The following is a 27,766-nucleotide window of genomic DNA, read 5'->3' as shown; positions in this document are numbered from 1 at the left end:
TGCCTTATGCATTGTGGATGATAATTTTTAAAAAAGAATCTCAATACCATTACTACACAAAAGAAGGTGAAGAGTCCCTTAGGACCATCAGGGCTCAGAGTGCCCGGCTGCCTCATGAATGCTTTGGGTAGGTTTTAAAAAAAGGGAAGAAGAAAAGCAGACCGCAATTCCTTCTTCTTCGTTCTTTCCAGGGTCGGTGGAGGTCTAGGGGTGCTTGCGGGCTCTGTGCCCCACGGGTTGGGGGCTCACACGTGTGGTTCCCTATGCCCCTCTGTCCTGTGCCCTGCAGGCTGGAGCTGACCCACTGGGCCACAGTCCCACAGGCTCTTGTTGTCCCTCTGACCGACCCAGACAGGTCCCTGACTGGTTAGGCCTCACCATGGTGCCAGCAACAACTGTTCTGCCCCGCCCTCTTTAGCAGTCTTCAGAGCTGTGACCTGGCTGTCATTTCCGGGAGCTGCGGAAAGGCACTATTTAACCCCTTGCTCTTTCTTCACTTGGTAACTGACTTTCTAGAAAGAATCTCAGTGTCTCTGGCAGAGTATGGTAGCTCAACTCCAGTCCTGGCACTCTGGGAGGCTGAGGCAGGGGGACCGCAAGTACAAGCCCAGCCTGGGCAACTTTGCAACTCTCAAAATGCACAATTTTAAAAAGAGTTGGGAGATGCAGTTCGGTGCAAAGGCCCTCGGTTCAGTTCTCATTACTGAATAAAAAAAGGAAAAGAACCTTTTCTCATTAATTCTGTTCACCAGGGTGAGCAGCGTAAATCCTTGAGTCTGTTCCTGAAGTACTACTTTCAGAATAAGTTGGTTCTCTTGAATCTTCTAAAGGGGAACAGTTCATTAATTTTTTTTTTTTTAAAGCATGGTGAGAAGACCAGGTAAGACTGTGAAACAGAAAGGTAGGCGTATTTGGAGAAATGCACAGTTCTGAGAACTACTGGAGACATCAAGGCAGGGGCTCTTCCAAGGAAGAAGCACAGCATTTGGCCTGAAGGAAGTGATGTCAGGATGCAGCCGGAAGGAAGTGACGTCAGTCTGTAAGGAGGCGCTGCCAGTGTCTGGGAGGAAGTGACGTCATGTGGAAGGAGGTGAGGCCAGAGTCTAGGAGAAAGTGATGTCAGCGTTCAGCCGGAAGGAAGTGAGGTGAGTGAGCAGGAAGGGCAGCACCTGCAGAGGCCCAGGCAGGAGCAAGCCCAGCACAGACACCTTGCAGCGAGGCTGTATGGGCTCAGGGGTGATGGTGAAAGACACACTGAGGGTTACAGTGAGAGGGAACCTAACAGAACTCAGATCCTGGCAGACCCTGTGAAAGCAGAGCGCACCCTTAAGATTGTGCCTCGGCTTGTCACAGAGCCTCAGGGGCTCTGAGGAGTTTGCAGAGGAGAAGGCAGAGGAGCTACGGTGATCCCAGTGGTAACAGGCTTGCATCAGAGGGCAGTATGGAGTCACAAAGGTCCACAGGGTGGCATGTGAAGTATCTACACCTAGGCACACACACTGGGGTCCCCACACACTTGCATCTTTGCTTTGCCAGCTGCGAGAACCTGAAAGCAAATGACTCCCCTCAACTGACCAGCACCCTAGCTCTGGGTGTCGGGTCTATCACCCTTCTCTGAAACATGGATCCAAGAGAAATGGCCATGCTAGGGCTAGGCAGGAAGTGCCCAAGGGTGAGCCCATTGCCCCAGCTAGTGCTGGACAGGAAGTGGTCAGCAAACAGACAGCCACCCACATGGGTGGGTAAGGGATGAGCGACCTGCGAGTGAACTGTACGCATGGCCGGTGTCCAGTGTCCAAAGGGTTCTAGTGACAAGAGGGGGGCAGTGAGCCAGAGGCCGAGGTATAAAATATGCACTGCAGGTCCACACTGACCTAAGAGAAAGATCAGGGAGGAGGCAAAGCTCCTGCCATGGCAGAATTGCACGGAATTTCTGCAGACTGTGTCCGAGGGGGGCGGATCACTCCCCATGGAAACCTTGGCTGTGCAGAGCCGCTTCCTCCCGGAGAGCACAGCTAGGACCCGGGTGGCCATTCAGGCCTACAGCATGAGTGCCCGGTACAGGATAAGAGTGGCAATCACCTCTGTGGACTCCTTCCAAAGCTTCCTCAGCCCTGGCCCCATCATGAGACACCCCAGACGGCAGTGGACGGCCCCTTGGGGACATTCTGCAAGATGCCCGACAGGTCCTCCTCGAAGGTGGCAAGGTCCAAAGCAAGGAGAGGCTGAGGAGACAAAAGGCCTTGCACTGTCCGGGGACAGGCAAGGGGCATTAGGGGAAATTGAGGAGGTTGGAATAAAACGTGGGCTCTGGAGAATGATGGTGTCCTTCGAGGTCTACTGATGGTCATAAACGGGGCGTGTGAGCCAGACAGCGGCGCTCAGGGCTGTCCTCTCAGTCATCCTGCATTTATAAATAAATCCACATTTGTAAACGAAGCGCAGGCCAGGTGTATCTGGGTGATATAGCGCATGTCTTTAGCACCACGGCACGGAGCAGAGAGAGGCAGGAAGTGCCGAACACGGCAGCTGTGTAGGCAGGGGCCTGTGGGAAGCTGGGTGCTCTGAAGTGGCCCCCGAAGTCTCAGGTGGGCTCGGGGAGGGGGGGAGCACTGAGGATGTGGCCTGGGCTCCTCCCTGCTGTCGCTGCTTCCTGGCACCGCTGTCCCTGTCTTTGCGCAGGGCCGCAGGCGGCCTTCTCTCCCTCTCTGCATCTATGGATTGCACAGGAAGCCGGGCGCTCAGTCCTGATCTCGTTGGAGACTGCATCAGGGACAGGGCACCCTCCTCCTCAGCCTCCTCCCTCCTGGGCCTCCCCATCCCTCTTCCCATCCCTCTGCTTCTATTCTCTCACTCAGCACAGATCTGCATCTGCTCACCGCCTCGGCACGTGGAGGACGGCGTGTTTGTCACCATGACTCACTGCCTGTGGCCGCCGGCTCCAGGGTGAGGCTGACGTAGAAGAACAAGGCATGACTGAGTGGCTATGTGAGCAGCACGGAGTCGGGCGTGGGCAGCAATGCCCAGCTGTCACCACGAGCCCTGAGTCACCCTGCCAGGAGCCCATGGAGGGACCACATGAGCACAGGATGTGCTTTAGGGTGCAGCCTCCTTAGAAGGTAGGATGGGGTGGGGACACAGGCAGGGCAAGCCTGGCTTCTACTTGCCATTTGGTGTGGGGAACAGAGGCAGGAACTGAAGCTGGGGGATGGTGGTGCACATCTGTAACCCCAGTAGCCAGGATGCTGAGGCAGGAGGATGGCTGCAAGTTTACATTCAAGGTTAGGCTGCACTACACAGCAGGACCCTGCCTCACTGAGCAACAGTGACAACAAAGAAGGGGGGGGGGTCGGGGGAGGGGGAAGAGAACAAAAAGAAATAGAGGGAAAGAAGAAGCAGACGCTTCCCAGTTTGCAAACCTCCCTGCCCAGGCTTCCTGCTGCGGTCCTGAGAACATGCGTGTCCTTGGCTAAGTCAAGAATCCACTCTGGGCTCTCCTTTACCACCTGGACAGACTGTGGGTTCCAGCCAAGCAGGGAGCAGACAGCTGACTCTGGCTGACTGACCCTGAAGAGTCAGCCTAAGGCAGGGGCTTTCTCTGCCTGGGGACCACAAGCTGAATATCTTTAGGATGATGAAAAAAAATGTTTTTTTTGAGACGAGGTCTTGCTGTGTAGTTCAGGCTGGTATTAGATTCACTATGTAGCCCAGGCTGGCCTGGGACTCCCTGCAATCCTCCTGCCTCAGCCTCCTGAGAGCAGGGACTACAGGTGTGCACCACCACACACAGTAGGACACTCGAATTTTACAGTGGTTCAAAGCTGCCACTCCCCTCTGGGGCTGGGTCTGGCTTCTGAAATGCAGCCATGTGTGGAGCAGCGTTTACCTGAGTCTGGCTGATCCCTCGGTCCCCAGGGCTAGCAGGTGCTCCCCAGGGCATGCTGCTCAGCTGCTGTCCGGGACCCTGCTCACCCCCAGGGAAAGCCACGCCAGCCAGCCAGATACACGCGTATGAATGCAAACCCAGCACACACGTGCAATGACTCCAGTTCATGCCCCCACACGCACTGACACCCTACTCTACACGTCCTCATGTCCACGCATGGGTGCGCACCTACCACACACACGTGTTCGCATGTACACAGTCATGGGCAGAGACAGCCCATGGAAAGGAAGAAGTAAAATTACCTGTTTCCATGGGGAAAACCACATCTTGATGAAAAAATAGGAAGCAAACAAGGAGGCGCACCGTTCATAGGAGGAAAGTAACAAAACAGGCACCCAGGTCCTGGGTTATGGGAGGTAACAGGCGTTCGCCCTGTCCCCAGACGCAGGGTGGTGTCTACCGAAACCTCAACAGCGGTTTTTGGAGAAATAGAAAAACTCATGTTAAAATTAACATGGAGTTTCAAAGAAGCCTGAAAAGGCCATCTTAGGAGAGCGAAGGGAGGGGACTCCCACTCGTGACTTCAGAGCTTGTGGAGAACTCTGCAGCACAGAGTCTGCTGCTGGCGTAGGGACAGACTGTAGGACAGGATAACAACACAGAAATCAGCTTTGGATACAAGGCCTGATAACCAAGGACACCGAGACTGTGCAACAAGGGATGGACCGTCTCTCCCACAGATAGCACGGAAACTCCAGACAGAGTAGCCACACACTGAAGGGGAACCCTTACCTTGCACCGTGTACAAAATTAACTCATAATGAGTCAAAAAATCAAAACATAAATCTCGTAGCAGAAAACATGGGACAAAAGTTTCATGGCATGAGATTTGGCAGTAATTTCTTGGTGTGACACCAAAGGCATAGGCAGCAAAAGAAAAAATAGGTAATCTGGAGTACAACAAAATGTAGACAATCTGAGAGGCTGAGGCAGGAAGATTTTAAGATGGAGCCAAGACTGGCAACTAAGGGACTTAGATCTTGTATCATAATTTTAAAAAAAATAATAAAGGGCTAGAGATTTAGTTCAACATAAAGGCCATCGGTTCAATCCTTAATACCATAAAGAACATAGAGCTTCCACGCATCAAAGAGTGCAACCACGAAGGGAACTGATGGAATGGAAAACCATTTGCCAATCATGTATCTGACACAGGAGTAGTATACTGAATAATTTGAAATCCAAAAACGGGTAAGGGACTTAAGCAAACACATCTCCAAAGATATACATAGGCCACTAGGCCCACAAAAAGCCGACTTGGGGAAATGCAAACCATAGTCACCTTGAGACAGCATCACTCAGGAACCTGGAAAGTAATGCGAGTGGGTGAGGATGAGGAGAGAATCGACCCAGTGCCCCGAGAGGGATGGAAAGCGGACGGGCACCTACCTCCCAGCAGGAAACGCAGACCTGCCATGTGCTCCGGCCATGCCACTGCCAGTGCCCACCCAGGAGAGCTGCCAGAGACCTTCATACCCTCTGGACGCATGGCAACATCACTGGCAGTAGGCAGGGGCTGAAGTGGTCCAGGGATGAATGAACCAACGCAGTGCCCTGGGTCTCAGGCTGCTGTTACCGCCTTAGAAGGAGGAAGCACCGACACAGACAGACGTTGGGGATGATATGCAAAGGGAGCTGGCCTGTACCTGGAACCCACTTCCAGGAGGTAAGTAGAGTCCAGTCCACAAACGGGAAGGCTGGGCACGGAGCTGCGGTGGGGCAGATGGTAACACCCCGGAGGTGGACGGTGCTGGGGACTGTGCCCTGGTATCATCCCGGAGGTGGACCATGCTGGGGACCGTGGTACACACGGGTGTGCCTGGTGGCAGATTTTATGTTGCGAGTATTTTACCACAATTTAATAAAGAAAAAGCAAAAGCTTTAGAAGGGGCGGGTGGCCCTGGAGACAGGACCCATGTGGTTGGGGCAGAGCTGCCATGAGGACCTTGTGGAGGAAGCAGTGGGTCAGTGCAGACTGGGTGCCCCTACTCACAGAGGGCAGGCCCCCTCTGCCCAGCTGGCCGGCCCATCCTGCAGCTGTGCTCCCAGCTACTCATCCCGACCTGTGCTGGGCTGTGCCTCAGCCACCCCGCCTGGCCCCGGGCAGCCTGGGGACAGAAGTGCTCTGGAACATGGGGACAGAAGGGCAGCAGGGGCAACCTGGCCCCTCTTGCATACATCCTCGGCCCCAGGAGGTGGGGCAGGTTCCAACCCCTACCTGCCCCACTGGGGCAGGGCCCGGGCACAGACCACACAGGGGCTCCCGTGTCCCCTACACTATGGGAGTCAGCTCGGAGTGCACGGCCCAACACTGTCCCACTGTTGTGACAGACGGAGTGGGCACTGTGGTTTTGGACTTCAGTAAGGAGACTACGGCACACACGTGATTTTATGTGTGTCTGCACGTGTGTCACAGGGCAGCAACACAGCACAGGTAAAGGAGCGGTGAAGGCCGGACAGCAAGGCTGAAGGAGGGAACTTCGATGTGACAGGGCTGAACCTGGCTGGCTCTTCCTGCTCCTGAATTCTAGGACAGCCAGGGACAGCTGAGTTCCGAATGAGAGGTCACATGGAACTTTAACGTGAATGACTCCATCTGGATTTTCAGCCTGGCCTGTGGGGTGCAGGGCAGGAGTTTGGTCCAAAACAAAGGCCTGGTGTGGTTTCTGTTTAATCCATGCATCAGATGCTGGCTCGGGAGCAGAAAGTGTCCTGGGCAGGAAGACACGGTGCTCAGGGTCAGAGGGGCCCTATGTGCAGCCCCAGGATTTAAGCCTCCCGCTGACACAGTGCGCAGAGCAGATACTTTACCAAAAAGGACCAGAAAAAAACTCGGGACAGGTAAGCAGCCAATGGCGGGGCTGGCAGGGCAGCATGAGTCAAAGGGGCCTTCGACTGCCCGCAGGGCTATTCCTGGTGGCCAACGGAGCGGGAGGGCAGCTCCGGACATGACCAGGCTGGGAAGGCGGCATGGCCCAGATTGGGGGAGCAGGTGACAGAGGCTTGTCACCAGGGCTGACGCACAGACTCGTGCGCCCAACAGGTGGCCGAGGCTCCTCCTCTGCCTGTGACCCCTGCCCTGCTGGTCCCTGCCCTTGGGACCACAGGAAAGTGCTGGGCTTCAGAGTGTGCTGCTCCTGTGTCAGCTGGGCCACCTCCTTCCCCAGCCCTGCACAGGGCCCCTGGACATGGCCTAGCTGGTGTCTGTGCGTGTGCGTGTGTGAGGTCTGTGGTCTATGTCATGCGCACGGTCTATGCCCACTGGCTCCTGGGGCTCCTGACACATCTCTGTAGGACCACATGTTTCTTTCATTGCTGCTGTGCAAACCTGTGAGGCTGTCTGTCCTACTGGGAGGCTGTCTGTCCTGCTTGGTCTCACAGAGTGATCAGGGGACACCAGAGGTCCCCAGAAGGCAGGGTCTTCCCGCTCCCCAGCAGACCACCCCAGTGAGCAGACATCCTCTGGCCACTCTCTTGGCAAGGAGAAGTAGGTGGTGACCTCCTTATACCTGCCCAGTATGACTCAGGGATGGACCCTTGATGCTTACCTCGGTGGCCACCTGCATCATTCAGACAAAGGTCACAACCCCAAGGCCCCTGTGGCTCTCTGTGGCCCCTCTTGCCTGTCCTTGGCCTCTGCTGCTCTACATCTCCAGGCAAACCAGTGCCCTGGCACTGGGGAAGAGACAGCCACACAGGTGGCACCATGCTCTGCTGCTTCCCTCCTGGGTGGGCTGACCATCCACACACCTCCAGGCGGCAGGTGACCTTCCATTTCCGGATGGGGCCGCTCTGACAAGGGCAGGGTCACGCTTCCATTTCCGCAAGGGCAGGAAGGGCCGGGCACACAGTAGGTGTCTTAGTCACTTTCCTGTCACAGCTCCTGACAGCCGTCTATGTTCCCTGCACCTCCCTCACCTGGTGAACAGGGGAAGAGAATCTTTCTCCAACTGTGTTCCTTTCTCTAATTATGTGGCGATCCCAGCGGTGCGTAGACTGCTGGGCCTAGTTGGCAGTCTTGTCCCTTGGGACCTGACCAGATGCTCTGAGGGACACATGTGCAGGCCTTTGTCACCCCATCGGGGCACACTGGAGGCGGAGGCCGCTCTGCCCCAACCTCCGTGGCCTTGGGCAGCTCCCTCTGCCTGGGTGCTGCAGCTGCCCCCGCAGGAAAAGCATCCTGGGTGAGGTGTAGTTTACCTCCCCAAGGAAGGCGCGGGCACCAGTTCCCACCCGTGATGGGTGACTAGAAACTACACCGTGAACATTTAGTCTGTGCCACGGCAAAGGGCACCTCTTGCTTCACACACACTTACCCCATCACCCTGGCCGCTTCCTGCAGCAGCTCTGGAGTCCTCTCTCCTGAGGGTCTTCTGCTGCACTGTCCTGCCTGCTTCCACTTCCTGAATGGACTCAGAACCTTTCCCTTTCACAGTCATTGTGACCTTGGGGAGGAGCTGGAAGTCGCATGGTATCAGATCAGAGATTTAAGAAGGACGAGGATGCGGCGTCATGGTTTTACGAGTCTCTTTCCATTGGGGGCACTGGGCGGCAGCATTCACCGTGTTATTGATCACGCCTTGTGCAGACACAAAACAGGGCTTCAGACCTCTCTCAGAAAGTGGCAGGAATGAGGGCCGAGCATGTTGGAGCAGTGGGAGTATTTTGAGGATTTCATCATTTGCAGTCTACACTGGTCACCCCACACCCCCAGCCTTGGGTGTGCCTTACAGACTCCCTGTGGGTCCCCTTCCTGCCTCAGGGAGCTGCCACACCAGGGCCCGTGGCTTGGCCCTGCCGCCATGCCCTGGGGCTTCGGGCCCCCTCCCCTCAGCCTCCTGGCCTCACCACCCTCTCTGGGCCCTATGACCTCCTCCAAGGGCAAGCATTCCTGGCTTTGGAAACAGCTTGGATCCCAGTGCAGGAGGGAAGAGGCAGCACCCTAAATCCAGCAGGAGACACGCAGGGGGTCACAGGGCACCCGCCAGACCCCACCTTGACGCAGGCTCCAGCAAGGTGCCCCCCACCTCCACTGTCAGAGCGGCTTTTGGTGTCTTTATTCTGGGGGTCACGAGTGCTCCTGCTATCTCAGCCACACAGGTCCGGGGCAGTGCCCTCGCAGCCCCTGTGTCCCTACTCCCAAGTTGGAGGTGCCCTTCGGTTGGACAGTAGGGCTGCTGTCAACCCCCCCCCCCCCCGGGGAGAACTTTCCAGGGAGAGCCAGTCCCCATCCCCCACTGGGATGCGATCACATTGTGGCCAGAGCCTGTGTAACGCAGGCGCTGGTCAGAGATGCCCTTAAAAGGTGGGGCCAGGCCGGCTGCCCAGCTCCCAGGGAGGTGGTGGGGGCCATGGGGGGCTCTTGACGATGTTATTCTGGATGCCTTGGCGACAGCTGCTCAAGGTCCATTTATAACTTACAGCCAGGCTCCGAGACCCTGGAGATCAGAAAGCCCCTCCCTGGCCTACTCCTTCCCCTTCCCTCTGGAGAGTCAGGACAGGGAGGGGTGTCCCTGTTCCTGGAACCAGAGAACTGCGGGTGCCGAGGCCACTTCACCGGCCACTGGTCACCATCATTCAAGCTGTCTGTCACCACCTGCTAATCATGCGCCCCTGGGGAGTGACTGTGACACTCCCGGCCAGGCCAGATACTGGCCGCCTGCCAACCATGGGGTAGCATCGGGCTCTGAAGCCATAGCCCAACCAAGAGCCCAAGCCCTGCCTGCCCCTTCAGCACTGGTTTCCTGTGCCTGCCTCAGGGCCTTTACAGGTGCTGTGCTATCCTGTCCCGGGCTGGAGTGTGTTCTTTCTTTATCTGTGTCCGCAGCTCAGGATGCCTGTCCCACCCCAGGCCCCAGCGTCCACCCCTGTGCCCAGCACAGGAGACACTGAGAGAAAAGCAAGGCACCTGGGCAGGCTAGTCAGGATGGCAGAGGCCCTGCTGCTGGTGGAGAGGTGGAATCTCTGTGGGGCTGTCAGGCCCTGCAAGGCCAACCAAGGCAGCCCTGGGTCTCTGGGAGACCTCAACTCTCCTCCAGGTGACACACACTCAGCCTGGTCCCCTGGACCTTTCTTCTGGCCAAGTTCTGTCGGACTTGTGAGAACCTGCAGCGGCCCGGCACCCCCTGGCAGCCCCTGCCCTGCTGTGACACAGAACAGCGACCCTGATGACCACTGTACCTTTAATACCTCAAGCACAAAGTTCCAGGGTCCCCAGGGCATAGGTGGGATGCCTGCTGGCAGGAGCCTGGAGTGGCCCAGGCCAGCCTGGGTTCTGTTTGCCCCCGAGTCCAGCTTGTCCCTTGAAGTTACCAATCTATTGACCAGAGCTGACCAGCAAGTGCAGTGCCAGCTGGGCAGTGCCTGGATTTGATCCCATCTTTCCAATCAATGGCCAGTGCACCATGGTGGCCAAGAAGTGTCCAGAAGGCCAGGCGTCTCCTGGGGGACACATGCCTGCTGTCCTGGCCAGAGCCCCTCCCTGGCCAGGAAGCCCAGTCACCAGCCTGGGTGTGGACAGAATCCGCTCTGACCAGCAGCTCTCCTGGGACTCAGCTGCCTACCCCAGCCCCTCAAGGTCAGCCCTGGAGACAGGCAGGCTTGGCCCTGTCCCTCACCCCAGCTCTCATCTGTCCGCTCCTCTTCCTACTCTGACCCTGGCCAACCACAGGTGGCCTCAGAGCAGCAGGCTGGGACAGGGGAGGGCAGTGTGGGACAGTGGGGCAGGGTGAGGCCGGGGCTTACATTGGCCTCACAGCCCTGCAGCCCTCCTGGGGAAGGACCTGCCATCCCTTGGTGGCATCCTGTGACCTGGAGATTGGAGCCCCTTCCCTAGGAGCCCCCTAGCTGCCTGCAACAAACCAGAGGGCACACCTGGCCTAGCGGGGCTCCAGGCACTCATGGCTCGTGGGTACCCACTTTCAGCCTCTCTGCACCCCAACCATGGCACTAGGGCACCAGACCTGGAAGTCAGGGCCACCTGCCCCCACCAACCTGAGGCCACTCACATGGTGAGCTCCGGGGACACCAGCTACCCTGCCACCCTCCACCCTGAGCTCTAGCACATGCAGCTAGCATTGCCAGGGTTTTGTCTTGCTGTTTGGTTCTTGAAGCAGGGTCTTGCTATGTATTTCAGGCTGGCCTTGAACTCGTTGATTTTCCTGACTCAGCCTCCTGAGGGCTGAGATTCTAGGTGTGTGCCTCCTTGCCTGGCGTGCCTGTTTTGGAGGTGCAGGGGACAGCACATTACTGTGTGTCTTTGAGGACCTTCTCTCCTTGTTCTCAAGTCACTAGGAAGTGCCAATGTAGCTGTACGGAGTTGAAGCCATGGTGGACTTCTGGGTGTGACTGCCTGAGAATCCACCTCCCCTTTGGTGGAGGGCAGAGAGCATTGTCCCAAGAGAGATGCTGGGATGTCTGAGCATGCACTCACCTGTCCTGGGGGTCCCAGGAGGGTGCCTGCTCTGCAGAGGGCTGTTTTTGGGCTCAAAATTCTGCACAGCATGAGACAGTTCTCTGGGTTTAACCTGCTGTGCCCAGGAGCATGGGGTGAGACACCTCTCTCCAGATCAGGACGCAGACCCAGGTCTACAGACCCGGTGGGCATGCTGTGATCTCCCACTAGCCAGGTCTGTGCAGCTTTGTGTGCGTCCAAGGGGCCTGGCCATCTCTGCCACATTTGGTGGTGAAATCACCCAACGCCTGCTTGTGCCCATTTCTCCATGGGGCCACCTCGGGTTGTTTCCGTCCAATCTGTGGGATCTTGACTTTTTTTTCTAAATGTAATTTTACTGTCTGTGCAAATATCCCTCTCTGGTTTGTGGCTTTGTCTTTCAAATCTCTTTAAGGTATGGACAAGCCTACATTTTTCAGTGTCACATTTGATCCAGGGTCTTGCTATGTGGCCCAGGCTGGCCTTGGACACGCTGTGATCCTCCTGCCTCAGCCTGGCAAGGCTTCAAAGCCAGGCTGGTCACATCAGCCAGACAATATGGGACCAGGAGGACACTGCTGGGCTGGCCCTGTGAGTGGAGAGCCACCCCGAGGTAGGGAGGTCCGGCCCTGTCCCCAGGCCTGTGGCTAGGGACATGGCCTTGGAAGAATGGACATCTGTGGACTGAGAGAGTACTTCAGGGACCCAGAGCCACCAGAGGGATGGCATGCTGAGTATGGGCAGGTCCCCCTGAAGATGCTGCTGTGCTGGTCAGACAGACCTGAAAAAGCACAGCAGTTCCAGGGTGCCAGGGTTGGGCAGGTTTTGGAGCAGATCCCCTTTACCTGAGGCCTGGGAGACAGGAACAGCCCCGGGAAGTGCCGGAACCCTCTGTGCCAGGGTAAAGTTTGGCAGATCTCACCTGCACCAGGCACACATTTGGACCCTTTGGTCGGGTCCTAGGTGGAAGCTGAGGGGTTGACTGTCACCCACAGGGACCCCAGGGTAGAGCCATCCTCCGCACCAAGCCTGCAGAGGGGAACGCCAACCTCTTGAAGGAAGGCCCACGCACCCCACAGCGGGGTGCAGCAGGGACTCCTGTCCCAGACTCTCATGACTGCTTGCAGGTTCACAGGATGATTCCTAAGCCTGCTATGCCAAATCTGAGAGACAGTGGCTCCAGTGGCCTGCACTCGGGGACAGGGTGGTGGCTGGGCCTGCAGACTGCCAGGGACTCTACTGTGGTCCCTGAGATCCATGTGACTCCCAGGCAACAGTGCATGCAACCAAGGTGACAGAATTGGTGAGGAGAGAGGCTGTCTCCCTAAAAGGGAGGCTCAGGACTGCATCTGCAGCACCAGGGGAAGAGAAAGAGCAGTGTGGGAGCCAGAGTGACAGCAGGCGTCTGTGACATGGGATGCCTTGCCCCAAGGGCCCTGGGCTGGCCCTTGAGAGCTGTTCCACAGTGGCTCATGAACAGACAGCTCCTTAACCATGGGGAACCCCAGCCCTGAGCTTGGGTGGGTGCAGGTGCCTGGGGTGCAGAGACGACACCACCCTTTTGCTGCCAAGGGTCCCAGAGTGGAATTCTGGCTGTGCCTGGAACGAAGCTCCCAGGAGCTGTGGTGGGAGGATGTGGGGTGCAGGCAGCCACGTGTGACACTGGAGCACCCCGGCCCCCACCCAGGGCCTCGCCGGGCCTCACGCCCATCCTGGTTGGTCCTGAGAGCCAGCAAGGCCTTGGGAGCATAGGTTCCCCCTCGTGCACCTCTGTTCCCAGTGGCAGTGAGCATCAGGCCAGCCAAGGTCACTCTGACAGCAGTCCTGCCCTGGGGGCTGGTGACCGCGTGGGCAGCAGCTGGGAGGGAGGGAGGACGCGGAGTCACTGCTGTGGCGGCGCTCTCCTGACTCACTTCCTTCATCCCAGCCTCTCCAAGAGCATGACTGTGCAGTGATTAAGGCTCCGGCACACTGCGGGGCCAGCTCACAGGCACCGAACATTCGGATCGGCTTCCCTGCCTATCCTCGGAGACGTCTGGCCCCCACAACGCCCGTGGGAAGCGCGTGGGAGCCTGGAGGAAGGCAGGGAGCCTCTGCCTCCCCGGTGAGCTATGTGTTGCCCCCTCTGCTGTGCCCAACATGAGTGGAACCAAACCCGAGGGTGCTCAGAACCCTGATCCATGCCCCCCCCCCCAGTCAGCGGGTCCAGCACTGACCTCCCACCCCCACCAGTGCTCCTCTGTTTCCCTGCAGAGCCGGGTCCCCAAATGACATCTGGTGACCACTGTGGTAAAGGGGTGCGCAGGTGGTCCCAGGAAGCAGGGGCTCCACTGGGTTCAATCAGGAAGTGGTGGTGGCAGCAGTTTTAGGAGGAGGAGGGACAAGAGCCCCACCTGCCACCGCCAGGCTCAGCACACATGGAGAAAATGCACATTGCCCACGCCAAGGCCTCCTGTGCTGAAGATGGGAGGCACCAGGGCCAGCGTGTTCCTCTCACCTGTGTGTTCCTCCAGTCGGCCTTTTTCAGCCCTCCTCTGGCCCCGGGCACAGGAGCTTATCCCCTGCCCTGCCTCTTCATGCTGGCTGCTGCCCACTGCTGGGCCCAGATCATCGGTCCTCTGCAGGAGCAGGGCCAGGGGTCTCTGCCAGGGGCTGAGCTTCCCAGCAGGGGGACAGGGCTTCCAGCTGCTCTGGACCCTGCACAGCTGGACACAGGCTGACATGGGAGGAAGGGACCAGGCCCACCCGAGGCCACAGGAAAGAGTGGGAGCAGCTGTGGTCGCAGGCTTCCCTGGGCTCCTCTGCACATCCAGCCTCAGGTCGGGACAGGAGAGAGGTTCAGGGGTGCTTGACCAGCACCTCACTTCTTCCTCTACTGGCACTGAAATCTAGAGCTTTTGTGCTGGGCCTCATCCCCAACCACTGACTGACTGGTTAGTTGGTTGATGGATGGATTGAGACAGGATCTCACTACTTGCCCAAATTGGGCTCAAATTTGCAATCGTCCTGCCTTAGCCTCCCCATATGCTGAGATGACAGGTGTGTGCTGCCATGCTTGGCTTCTACTAGCCCTTTTTAAAAGGTCCACAGGTGGGTGCAAACTGCAAGGCAGAGAAGCTGTGGGGTACTGGCGAGGTACCCAGCAACCCAAGAGGAGCCAGGGCACATCTGGGTCAGTGGGAGGGACTCTGCCTGCCTGGCATCACCTGGGGGTGTCCCTGCTACAGCCCCAGACAGGTTCAGGCCGGGGAATCACAGGGAGCTGGCGGGCAGGGTCCTTGGTAGTCACAGAGCCCCCCACCCAGGTGCGCACTCCCTACACCTACGGTGTCCTGGGTACTGTACCCAGCTGGCACAGCATCGGTCAGAACCTGGTCACCAGGAATTCTAAGGAAATGTGCTGTGGGCTGATTGTATTTTCAAAGGATCTGCATGGAGGCTGGGTGGGGGTGCCGGTGTGGGAGGGGCAGGGTTTGCAGAGATCGGGAATGGAAGGAGGAAATTGAATAGCTTTGGCCATTGTGGCGGCCATTACAAGTGCGCATGGCCGGGAGTGTGACTGCAGGCCAACCTGCTGGCTTTGAGTCTGGGGTGATCCCTGGACATCCAGTGGCCCTGCCCAGATAGCAAGGCATGGGCCTCGGCAAGTGCTCTGGCCATATCCCCAGCCCACTCACCTGCTGCTGCTGAATCGGTCCGTGCTGAGATGCCAGGGACTGGGGGCAGCAGGTGGGGTGCGTGGGCCCCCACAGAGGGCACTTTCAAGCCCCGCTGATAGAACTGGATTCCCACATACTCGCAGGCCAAGGGAGTATACACATGTGTGACACACACGCCTTTACATGACACACGTTTGCACGTATGTGCACACACCAGAGGTTCTGGGGGGCTCCAGCACTTGCTGTGCTCCTCCAATTCTCTCCAAACTCTCCAGCCTGGCTGTGACTCCACTCTGGCCTTTGGGGTGCCCTCTCCCAACCTCCTCTGGCTCCCAGGGCTGGGCACATTGAACTAGGGAGGTAGGTACCCGGAGATGAGACAAGGGTCCTGGAAGTGGCCAGCTGGTGCCAGCCCTCCCATTTCCCAACACCAGAGCCAGCCTTCCAGAAAGCTCTAGGGACAAGCTTTCTAAGAAAAGTAGGCCTCTGAGATGTTAGGACTCGAGAGCTGGGATTGAGGGCCAACTTCCAGGAAGGGCCCGTCCACAGCCACTGGGGACCCATGGTGCAATGCTAGAACATTCTGCCGCCCTCTGGACAAGACAGCGGCTCCGTCAGGCCCTGCAGGCCCCTCCCCAGAGCAGCAGCCTGGGTCTCACACATAGTGGGGCACCCACCCTTTCTCCCTTAGCAGTACTGAGAGGAGAGCCACTCCAGGGTGGACCTTTCCAAGCAGGGTGACTGGGTACCCATTTTTCATGTCCTTTTTGCCACTCCACATGGCCAGAGAGTGACGGCCACAGCCTTCCAGGTGGCAGCCTTCCAGGAGGGGGGTGGGAGGCTGGTTCCGGTGACCCCAAGCTCTGGAGCAAAAGCCCTGTGGTCTCATTCCTCTCCCCACTGTACCCTGGAACGCAGTCGTGGTGAGCCTCCTTGCTGGGTGATCAGCCGAGCAGCCTGCCTGCTGTGATTGAGCACGGCCCAGGCATCCTGAAGGGCAAGGACCAAGAGAAACCAGACCCTGGCAAGAGGAGATGGGTGCTGGCTGGGGAGAGTCTCTGGTGCCCCCCGTGCTGTCCTCCAGGATACTGCCCTCCTAGGATGTGGCCCTCACTTGGGTTTAGCATTGGGCTTACTGGACTTGGTATCCAGCAGTCCAGTATAAGAGAAGCTGAGACACAGAAACCTTGAGGCCATGCCAGGCTCTGTCAGTGATGTCCCAAAGGTGTACATCCTACCCTCTTCCCAGAGCTTCCCACAGCACCCTATCAGAGTCCAGTTCAGCTGCCACAGGTCGCCAAGTCCCCCTTCCTGCAGAGGCCACCCTCACCCATCTGTGCTCTCTCCAGTCCCTCAGGACCTACTGTCCAAATGCCCAGCGCAACCCCCCAGCCTGCTCTTTCTAGAAAGTGGTTTCAAAAAGTCACTTTCCTAGCTGGACATGGTGGTGCCTGCTGTCATCCCAGCACTTGGGAGGCTAGGGCAGGAGGATCGTTTTGAATTCAAGACCAGCCTGGGCTATAAAATGAGTTCAAGGCCAACCTGAACTGCATAGCGAGACCCTGTCTCAAAAAAAAAAAAAAAAAAAAAAAAAAAAGTCAGTTTCTTCACCCCTGAAATACTGATTTCTAACTGCATGCCCAGAAGGCTGGGGAAGGCTTAGATGAGACCCTTGCCAGGCTCTTAGAGAACAGGTGCTCTCATGACTGACTTGAGCCTGACACCCTGATTTCCAAATCCCTGAATCTTCATGGCCGGGCCCAGGGCCAGTGCACAGGGGCTCTGACAGGATTTGTCATCCTTGGCTGTGCCCAGCATTGCAGAGGGCCAGGTGCCTGGCTGCAGAAACCATGGCTCACTAGCATGCTCACATTCCTTCACTCCTCGCTCCCTGACATTTTATCCGCCTTAGGTGGATATGCATAGGGTGCAGGGTGGTCAGGGACACACACTTTGGCAGGGCTCCACGTGGGAAGCTCTGCTGAGCTCAGGTATCCATGGGAAGGAGAGGGCAGGGGACCAAAGGGCAGGGCAGTCACTGTGAGGCAGGGTCTCACTGTGTAGCCCAGGCTGGCCTTGAATTGGGGGCGATCTCCTGCCTCAGCCTCTCAAGTGCTAAGATGACAGCCAGATGCCACCATGCCTGGCTGAAAGTGACCTGGCCACTTCCATGGATTTCAGGGAACACGGCCTGCCTGGGGGGCACTGGCCAAGGGGGTCCGGACGGGAGTTGCAGGCTGCACTGCACTCAGTTGGGGCAGACTTTAGAGAAGAGGCTGTGGGCGGTGGGAAAACCCACAGGCAGGGCCATCCTGCTGGGTGCCAGCCCAGGAGCAGGGTGCTGGGGCAGGAGGCTTGGGCCCCGCTGGTCAGGATGGGCCACGCGCAGCCACTGCGGGCTGGCTGTATGCACATCCGGGCTCCTGGCTGGAGTCCCAGGTCCTGGCCCTCTTGTACTCAGGATATGCTTGGATTGAACAGGAACCCACACTAAATGCCAGGCGGAAAAAACATGAAAACGTGGGCAGAAAGCGTGCGGTATGTGCCAAGGTCGGAAGTGATGGTGGGCGAGGAGTCCACGGGACCAGTGGCACAGGGGGTGCATGTACTCCTCCTCTAGCAGGGTCCAAGCCCAGCGCCCCAAGCCCCATCTCTCACGGTGTACTCCGGGAAGGACCTCAGCCCTGGCGGCAGTGTGAGAGGGGCTTGCTGAGCTGGAGGGCAGGGGCGGTTCCGGGCCGGGGCGGTTCCAGGCCAGGGCTGTTGGCAGGGGACATTCTGGGAACCTTGGGAAACTCCGCTGTGTGCAGGACGCTGCTCAGAGACTGGTGCCACAGAGAGTGCCACTTCCTCACATGTGGATTTCTAAGGAGCAGGAGGGGCCTGAACTCGTTTGCCTGCTCTGTGTACACGTTCCTGGCCCCCACCTTTCTTGTTCTTGGGTGGCAGCATTATGCCCCGAGGCAGAGGGACTGGGGCAGTGTGGCTGCACCAGGAGATGCTGGAGCTCCCCTCGGCAGTGAAGGCTGCAGCTCCCAACAGTAGCCAAGGTCAGAACATTCTAGAAGGACTGAGGAAGTGCTGCTGAGTCAGGGTAGGGAAGCTGGCCGTGTGGTGGCAGAAGCGTGGGTTGTGCAAGCTTCACGGAGGCAGTGTGCCCTGGGGGCCAGGCTCTACCACCAAGAACAGACGGCCTGCCTTGGAATCCAGTGTGATTAATTAAGAGTGCAACAGGAAGGCTTTTCACCTGCCCAGAGCTCGGTCAGGGTTTCCTACGAGACAGACAGATGATACCATCAGAAGCTACAGAGCACAGGCAGTCTTGTTCCCTACAAGGAGACGTCCTTGTGGTGACGTGAGCAGGCAGGGCGCAGGTCGAGGGCCGGGTGTGGGCCCCACGATCACGGCGAGTCCTGACTGTCCTGGCACCGGGGCTTCTCCTCCTCTGCTGCTCCCAGTACCGCGGGGCAGACACAGAGCTTTTCCTCTGGTCCCTTCTGGGATGGACAGAAGAAACAGGATGGTGAGAGGAGCCCAGGCCCCAGAACAATGGAGCGGAGCTGGCAGCAGAGCTCAGCTTCTGCACCAGGGGCTGGCTGGGTCTCCACCCCGTGGTGGTAGGTTTGTGTCCCCAAGAAATGCAAATCTGAACCCTGCTTGCAAGTCCCCTGTTGCAGCCTCTACAGCCTGGGCCAGATGCCTGCCCCCTACATTATGTCGACACCTAGCACAGACCCAGAAATGTGGCCTGCTTTCAGGCTCACAGGACTGAACTTGCCTCCCAGGTTGCTGCAGTCTGGCAGCCACAGTGCCCATCGATGCCATGTCTCTCTCTCATACACACACATCTGGCATGGAGGTGATGTTACCTCATGCCCAGTCCAGCCCACAGGGCCCAGGGCCAGCACCCCCAGACCTCAGCACAGGCTCTCAAGTGCCACTGTGAGTGCTGTACCAAGTCTTTGTGACCCAGTCATTCACCCAATGCCCAAGACCCAAGTACTAAGGGTGCGCCTGGGTCACACACCAACTAGATGTTTGGGGGTTTACCTTACACTCGTGACATGACCACGAGTGAACCCTCCTCTGCAGGATAGGGCTCCCCGAGGAGCAGGGGCACAGGAAGGGCACCTTTCAGACAGGAGACCGCTGGAGATCAGCAAGCCTTAGCCCCGTGCATGGCTACTTTCCCAATTTGGCACCCCGTACACAGGCACACACACACACACACACACACACACACACACACTCCAAGCACTGCATGCCGCACATTCACCTGAAGCACGCAGCAAACACAAAGGCAGCATGTATCACACCTCAGATGCTCTGCCAACGCACAACCTCACACACGCAAACCTACCCCCCCAAACTCAGCACGCACAGGTCAGCTATGCACACACACTCAGAACGAACACTCCCAACACAACACAGCAGCCCATCTAAGCATAAACACACATGCATACACAAACATGTGCACACACACATGTGCACACACACACAGAGCCATGCACTTGCAATGTTGCTGCTTTGGGCAGGACCGCAGCCCAACTGAGCCATCCAGGTGTCCACTCTCTGGTCACCAACCTGCTCTGAGGAGGAGGAAGCTGGTAGCACACACACTCTCCCGTACCACAGCTCTGTTTGGCCTTCCACGTGCAGGGTGGGACATCTTATCCCATGCGAGGAGCGGTCCCTCCTCTCATGCAGAGAGGGCGCGTCAGATGCTGACCGAGGCACCGGACTGGACAACTCGCCTTTGGTTGGGTGGCAAAGAGTGGTGGGTGACTCACAGGGAAAAGAAAACCTCCCAGCACAGTGCAGACAGGCAGCGGGTGCACCTGCCTTTTACAGCAGTCCCTGCTCAAATGGCAGCGTGGATGCGGCAGAGCGAGCACTGGAGCCGAAAAATGCACATCTGAGGACTTTGTGCCGTCTGCCCCTGGCGATCTCAGCCTCAGCCACTACCCCGCCCAGCAGCACCAGCTATGCAATGAGGGGAGTGGAAACAGCAGCCGCGCGCTGTGGTAAAGGAGCCTGCCCTTGCCCCTCTGCACTTCCGGCCTGGCTGCACCAGAGCTGGCGGTTAGGCCCCGGGCGGGGAGGGCCTGTCTTGCTCTTGGCCTGGTTTCCCTCAGCAAGGTGGACCCTCAAGAAACACTGGAAACGAGGCATACTCGATTGTTCCAGGCAGTGGTCAGACAGGCGACAGTGACCTGTGAGCTGGGAACTCCTGAGACACAATAAATGTCAACTAAAAAGTGGACCTGCAGGTTTTGAGCGGCCCTTTCAGAACCTGTGTTTAACACTGACAACCAACGTGCATCTCTCCATCCTTTCTAAGCGCAGCCATGGCGCCTGTGAGGTGGGGAGCCGAGGGGTCACTGCCTTGGGGCTACTGGCCTGTCCCACCCCTTCCCTCTCAAGCTGATGGCCTGTAGTCCATCAGGCTATCAGCTGGTGGCTGAAGCTGGTGGCTCAGGGGTCTAAACCGCAGTGGCCAGCCCTCCAGGCACCAGGGACAGGACATCTCCTAGTCAGGAAGCCAGGGTTCCAGGTGAGGACACAGGTCAAGGAAGGGTGGGTGATACCAGTTGTGACCAAGAGTCACCGCAGAGCAGTACAGGTGCAACATGAAGCTCTGCCACTTGGGCCCGGCGTCTCTACCCACAGGGTGTGACTGGCCATGGTGGCCTCACTGGGTAGACACAGGCAGTGGATGAGCTGTAGGCCCCACTCTGACTCCCAACAAGAGGCCAGCACTGTGCACCCAGCGCTGGCCGTGGGTCACTGCAGAGCCTGCATTTCCTGGAGACCAAGACAGTGCCCAGTGCTTGCAGCACCCAGGCACCTCCAGGTGCGCTGGGCACAGCAGCAGGCCCCACATGTTCTACAAGTACAGTCCTGGGGCACAGGGCACAGGGCTGCTCACTGCACAGCTGGTGGCCCTGGGACCCTGTAGACTGCAGACCCTGCTCCCAACATGGCGGGTATGAGCCTGTGTGCATTTCTGGGTAAGGGGACGCTTGGACTCTCAAGTGGCCCATGTCTCCACACAGCCAAGGACCAATGCTCTCAGGATCTGTAGGTCAAGGAAAAGGCAGACACGAGCCCAGCTGGGAGGAACAGCTGATTGTGCCTAGCCAGGATTTCCTCCTCCACCAGGGCTTGTCGAGCTCATGATCTGGGAGTGCTCCACAGCCCCAAGACCCTCACCTCCAAGGTATGGACGGTCCTCTAACTCCAGTCACTTGAGGGAGGGAAATCTCAGAAAATACTGAATGGGTTCTAAATTTTCCAGCTCAGCAGACAGGATGCTGCCTGAGATGGCCCAGACCTCCTCCCAAATGGTGACGCACTTCGCTGGGTCCTTGGACAAGCATGACAGCCCTGGATCCAGACAGCGAGAGGCGAACTGCTGAGTGTCAGCTGCCCCAAACTGAAGGCCACCCAGGGCCTTTTTGGAAACAGCTGGCTTCTGCCACATCTGATGCCTGGGTCTCCCCTGTGAGGCTCTGAAGAGGGAGGAAAGAGGACTGTGCTATGGATGGTGAGTGCCAGCAGGCTTTCCAGCCTCTAAGACCAAACCCTGGCTCTGCACTGGGTTTGCCAAATATGGAGAAGCCTTTTGTCTCACCTCTCACAGGGTGACAAGGGGTGGCGATAGAAGTCCTTCCTTGGGATAAGGCATTGGGCCTTGCCCTGCCGGCAGCCTGCTTTCCCCAGGGCCCAGTTCTCTAGGAGCAGGGGCTGCCACTGTGGGCGGGTAACTGGAGGCTGGTGGCTGCAGAATTGGGGCTCCCCAGAGGCCACCATGAGAGATTCACCCTGTTCCCTGAGAGGACATGCAAGCAGATTACTGTGCTTTTACATAACATGTGGGCTACTTAAGGTGGTGGGTACACCCCAACGGGGCAGGTTACAGGTAGGGACATGCAGTGGTCAGTCCCGGGAGAGCACACAGCCTGGGACCCCGCCTCCACATTCATCTGCCCAGAAGGTACAAATCATGTCCCTGACCAGAGCCTTCCCAGCTCGCAAAGGACTCGGGGTCAACTCACAAACAGACCCCAGCTATGGCTTCTTACCTCCCCATTCCTGTGTGGCTGTCTGGGAAGAGGGCAATACTCACGGCTAAAATTCCGCATATTAAGTATGGGCCAGAGACCCCATTATCAACAGCTCTTATCAATAAAATAAAATAAAGAGCGCTGGTGAGGGTATGGAGGAGCATGGCTGCTGGTGGAATATAAAACTGTACAGCTCCTGTGGGAAACAGATTGACAGCTCCTCAAACAATTAGACACAAGCCAGGTGTCCTAACACCTGAGAGGCCAAGCCAGGAGGGCTGCTGCGACTCCAAGGCCAGCCGGGCTATGTGGTGAGATCCTGTTTAAAAACAAAAAAAAAGGGGGGGGGGGGAAGGGAGGGGAGGAGGAGGGGGAAAAGAGAAGAGGAGGAAGAAGAGGAGGAGGAGGAGGAAGAAAAGTTAAACACAGAACGCTATAGGACCCAGCAACTCACTCCTAGGAATACATTCAGATGTGAATGCAGAGACTCAGACACTTGTACACACACATTCCTGGCAGCATTATTATAGTGGCCAACAGATGCGTGGATAAACACCCCATGGGCCGTTCACACGGGATTACGCAGACTCAGTGAAACAAGCCAGACCCATGTGCTTCCCGGCTTACACGAGGTGCCTGGAACAGTCAAGGCCCCAAGACAGACAAACAGGAGCCCCCAGGCCCAGGGGAAGAGTCTCGAGAATGGGGAGGTTATTAAATAGGTAGAGCCATTCAGGCTGCCTAGATAGGTTCGGGAAACGGTGGCGATGGTTCCTCAAACTTGGGACATATGTAAAGCCACTGAATTCCACACTCCAATGATTCAAGTGGGACACTTTTATGTCAGGCTCATCTAAAGACTTCAAAGAAGGGCTGGGAATGCAGCTCGGTGCTTGCTTCCCATAGGTGAGGCCCGGGGTTCCACCCAAACAACACACAAACAAAACACAAACTAAACACCCTTTAAAAATGACAAAAAAAAAAAAAAAAAAGGACCCAAACTGTTCTTATCCCGCAGCTCACACCAGCATGTGTGAGAGGCTCCCATTTCCTGTCCTCTACCTGGAGGTAATGCACGCGTGCTCGCCGGCGCTGAGGACCTCACAGTAACATGAGAGCCACAGAGGCCACAATTCCAGCCCATCTCACTGCCAGGGCAGGGACTGCGGTGGCTGCTGCCCCTTGCTGTGACCCTGTATTTCCCTGGGAGGCGCCAGGCCAGGCTTTGCCTTCTGTCCCTCCTGAGGGAGCTGATAAGGTCCTTGTACTTACTGCCACCACACCTGTGGCACTTGCAGCCTGGCGTCTCCCCTCTGCACACTGCCACCCAGCTCTGGTGGGAAAATCCCGCAGTCTTGGAGGCAGGACAACATGTCGTTCCGGCTTCCCCGCTACCTCAGAAACAGCAGTCGCGAAGACAGCACAGATGCAGTGGGCCCGCTGTCTGCGCCAGGAATCGAGCCCCGCAGCAGCGCACAGCACGCATGCCCCGCGCATCTTAGGCTCCTTTTCACGACACCTCCCCTCCAGCTCTGGTGGTGTAGGACGCTCAGGCCTGGCCATGCCCACCTCTGCCCTCCGCATCTAGCCTCACCCAAAGCTGCACGGTGCCCATGAAAACCCACTTAAGGGAGATGAAGTGACTTAGTGGCCCCACACCCACGGTGTGGGCTGGAAATGCCTTCGCATTCAGTCCTATGAGAAGCCCAGCGCCAAGGCCTGCGGTACCATGCTCACTGGTACAGGCAGGTGCCCTGGGTCCCCAGCTGTGACTGCAGGGCCCAGGAGGTGCATAGCAGTGCTCTCAGTGTTGGTGCTGGAGACAGGCAAGACGCCTTCTCCTCTGTCCTCTGCCAGCAGCCCGGGACACAAGCTGAGAGGCATGACAAGGTGCACACACACAGCTGGCACATGGTACACACACTCTGGACATGGAAAAGCATGAGCACCATGCCCAGAATCCAAAGTTTCTACGCCTCTTCTAAGCCTCGGCCATTTCCCTGATTGGTTACTAAGAAAACTGGTCTGCTCAGTGCATTACCAAAGGGCCAGAGCACCATGCGGAGAGTCTGCTCTCCCAGTCAAATGTGTTCACTGCCACAGGCACATAGACGCCAGCCTCTGAGCGTCATGTTCCTATTTCACAGCACAACACTGCAAGCATGGACTCTTCTGACTTTATTCAAAAGTAAAAGAGGCATGAAAAGTAGAGAGCTAAAATGTTCGATGTCATCTGGAATAGGTTTACCAGGAGGGGATAAAGGGGACCCTTGTCTGGAGGGATGAATTCCAATGACTAGAGACAGAGTGAGCCGTTTTTCAGAGAAAGGCCTCTCAGGATGATGCTAACCTCGAGCTCCATGGTTGTGTCGCCTCTGAGGTTCCAGCTCACAGATGGGCTCCCTCTTCTGGGAGCATAGTTGGGCCCTGGCGGAGGATGGAGCGTTCTGAGGCTCCTGTGGCCAGAGTGACACTACTCGCTACTCCGTGTGCCACTTCTAGGAGCAGCGCCGTGGGACCCACATCTGTTCACGCCCATCTCTAGTCAGCTGATCTGCCCTCTAGTGTGTGTCACAGGTGCAATCCTGAGCCCAAGGCGGGGAAGCTGCAGGGGGGCGGGGGCTACACGCTGCGCTGCAGGGCACGGAGGTCCTCCAGCAGCTCCTGGGCCGCGGCCTGCAGGTGGGGGTTTCGGCTCTTGGTCATGGCCAGGATGCGCTGCAGGGGCAGTGAGTGCTGGAACTCGGAGGCTGACTTGGAGAAGACTTCTGGCTCCAGAACCACCGACTGGACAAGGCGCAGGGCGTGGAGACACACTTCTGCATCTGGGTCTGAAAAGACAGGAAGGCTTCTGTTAAAATAAAAGCGTCTCCGGGTCTGCCCCTAGAAGGCTCTTTCTGAACAACAGACTTACCAGCTGAGAAACCCCTCCTGGCAGGCACTTCTTCATGTGAGAGTCAAAAGTGAGTATCACAGACTTGACCGCCGCCCTTTAGGGACTGTCCGCATTCAGATGTCACAATCATGGAATCTAGCACCGCTGAACTGGGAATGGCAGGGCCACCAAGGGGTCTGGAAGGGCTGACAAAGGCCAGGTGCGAAGCTGTGTCCCTGGTCCTGGGCATTCCACTGCTTGTGGTGGGAACTCAAGGAGGGGACGGCCTAGTGGACAGGAGTCAGGTCACGGGGCGAGTGCTCCTCAAGGGGACCCCAGTATCTCTCCCACCCAAAGTCATCTACACACTCAGCGTAATCCCCACCGAAATCTCAACAGGAGTTGATGGTCTCTCAAACACATTTGGAAAAGCTCAGGAACTCGGACAAGTACAGTCATTTGAGAAAAGAAACTGCTTGAGCGCTCTCAATTGTAACCCAATACCATGGCTACCAAACCAGTGCACCGTTAGTGAGGAGCTGTAGTGCCAGACAAAGCGAGGGACTCAGAAGCAAGCTGACAGCTCAGTCCCTTGTGTGAAAGTCGCAAGTGCAGTTTAGTCACGAAGGAGCGGCCCTGTCTGCCCTGGCACCCGGTGCACAGACCAGGAACTTCACGCGCTGCCTCGTATGTAAAAATCACACACAAAAAACTGACCTGCACAACTCAGATGGCATCGTTTCTAGGAGAAAACCCTTGGGGTTGTGAATTAGGTAAGTTTAAGACAAAACCAAAAGCACTGCTAGTGCCAGAAAGAAAAAAAGAATAACAAAAGCCTTCAGGTCCCACCAAAATTGCCAATGTCTTCTCTGCCAAAGACACAGTTAAGACACTGAGAAGAGGAAAAGTCAGGAGGCCCAGCACCGCTGGGATCAGGAAAACTCAGGTAAATCCACAACGGAATCCCTTACACCCCTACCAGGATGCTAAGGTCAAAGTGAAGGCAATCTGACAAGTCCAAGTGTTGACAAGGAAGAGGAGAACTCTCCTCCAATGTTGGTAAGATTTCAAATAGTAGAGCAGTTCGGAAAAACAATTTGACAGTTTCTTATACCTTTAAACATGTAAGTATCACATAACCAGCAATCCAAATTCTAAGTAGTCAACCAGGAAAACAAAAACTTGTGTTTACAAAAAATCCTGTACACAACATATGTAGTCCTTTTACCCATAAATGCAAAAGCTGTCAATAATTCAAATATCCTTCAACAGAGGAGTGAACACACTACTGACTGTGGTGGTGCCTTTACATACAATGAAAAAGTGCTCAGTAATAAAAAAAAAACCCAGAAAATTGGTATAAACAATTACATGAAGAATCTCAAACCATGTTAAAGAAAAAAGCCAGACTTAAAGTCTATATTCTGCATGGTTTTATTTATATGTCATTCTATGAATAGCAAAACTAAGGAAGGGAAAATCACCCATCCGGGTCTGTTGGGGGGGGGCGGTTACCTGAGGTGACAGCTGTCCTGTCACTATGGTGACAGTGATGGTAATGTATCCATAACTCAGGGAATCTATGTTTATTCCCAACCACATAACGGAAGCAGCGCTTGGTCCTGAGACCCTCTCCTCTACCCTCTGCCCCTTCCCCAGATGGCAGGAGCTTTATTTTCTGAAGTGCCTCTAGGGCAGGACACAGGAAGCTGCGTCTGGCGACAGGTGGGCTAAGCAGATGTAACCCAGCAGACATCGAGACCCCCTCCTGCCTGCTCTGCTTCCAGCCTGTGGACTCGCAACCCCCAGACAGGTCATCTGTGGCTCATGTGAGGGGCCTGAGAGGACAAATCCAAAAACACTGACTGGTTTCCAACCCACGCTGTACCAGCACAAATGGCAGACATGTTCATGGGCCCTACCCACACTACCAGAGGCCTACAGAGCACAGACCCACCGATACCTGGGTTATTAGCCCCTCGGATCTGGACGAGCAGCAGAGAGAGGGTCTGGGATTAAATGGGTAACGAATTAATAGATAACTGGACAAATCAAAAACACTGTTAACTGAGAGAAATAAGAAACTGGAAGGAAAGAAAACAGCAGTCATAATAAAGTATACACTGAATGCTAATCTAACCCAAAATGTGACGCAGTCCTGGGGGGACCTGCAGCAGGGCTCCTCCTTTGTGACAAAACCTGTAGGATAAACCTCTTTGGGAGACTTGTCTGGGAAAATGCTTCTCCAACCTCTTTCTCCCCCAACAGAAAGCAGTATGTGTAGCATCTGCAGGGCACCAGAGCAGAAACTAGCAGGAAAAGAGGCGGCCACATGGAAGCTGATTTTATATAATTAAAATGAAGCACAATAAAATTTGAACCATTAAATAATAAATGATGAACCTGTTCAAAGCTTCCCAAGAAACTATGGAATATAGTGTAGGACTTATGTCTGTGAGCACACCATGTCTCAGACGTCACGCTCCAAATGACCCCACACAACACCTCAAAGAGAATATGCAATAAATCTGTAATAAAAAGTCTTGACAAATGGTCTCTGACTGCACATTGGTAATAATTTAGTTTTCCCTCTAATCATTCTAAAATGCCTAATGGTTGGAAAAAGAAGGGAACGGATTCTCCCATCTGTTGATGCAACTTCCTGTGACAGGGTCAGTGTGGTCAGTGTGGTCCAGATGCAGCCAGACTGCCTCTGACCAGGACGTCCAGGTAGCGACAACTTGCACAGGGAAGCCACCATGTGGTCTCCCAGAAGGCTCTGTGGAC

At 56.4% G+C, this 27,766-nt stretch overlaps 1 protein-coding gene across 8 annotated transcripts in view; it reads right to left on the bottom strand.

Moving 5' to 3' along the window:
* Positions 1-24,267: 24,267 nt before the first annotated feature.
* Positions 24,268-27,766, bottom strand: part of Hsf2bp (heat shock transcription factor 2 binding protein) — an 80,940-nt gene continuing 77,441 nt past the window's right edge. For 6 of the 8 annotated variants that reach the window (XM_063224537.1, XM_003463967.5, XM_063224539.1 and 3 more), the window contains one exon: positions 24,268-24,935. In XM_063224537.1, coding sequence (XP_063080607.1) covers positions 24,727-24,935 — 209 coding nt within the window. In that variant the 3' untranslated portion in view covers positions 24,268-24,726. Of the gene's footprint in view, positions 24,936-25,018; positions 25,267-27,766 lie in introns of all 8 variants that reach the window. The other 2 variants (XR_002789810.2, XR_010039315.1) reach the window with 2 other exon arrangements.

This window comes from Cavia porcellus, unplaced genomic scaffold (assembly GCF_034190915.1).
Source record: "Cavia porcellus strain 051 isolate PalLab524CR breed Dunkin Hartley unplaced genomic scaffold, mCavPor4.1 scaffold_15, whole genome shotgun sequence".
Classification (NCBI taxonomy): Eukaryota; Metazoa; Chordata; class Mammalia; order Rodentia; family Caviidae; genus Cavia; species Cavia porcellus.
This window is presented reverse-complemented; position numbering and strand designations above follow the sequence as displayed.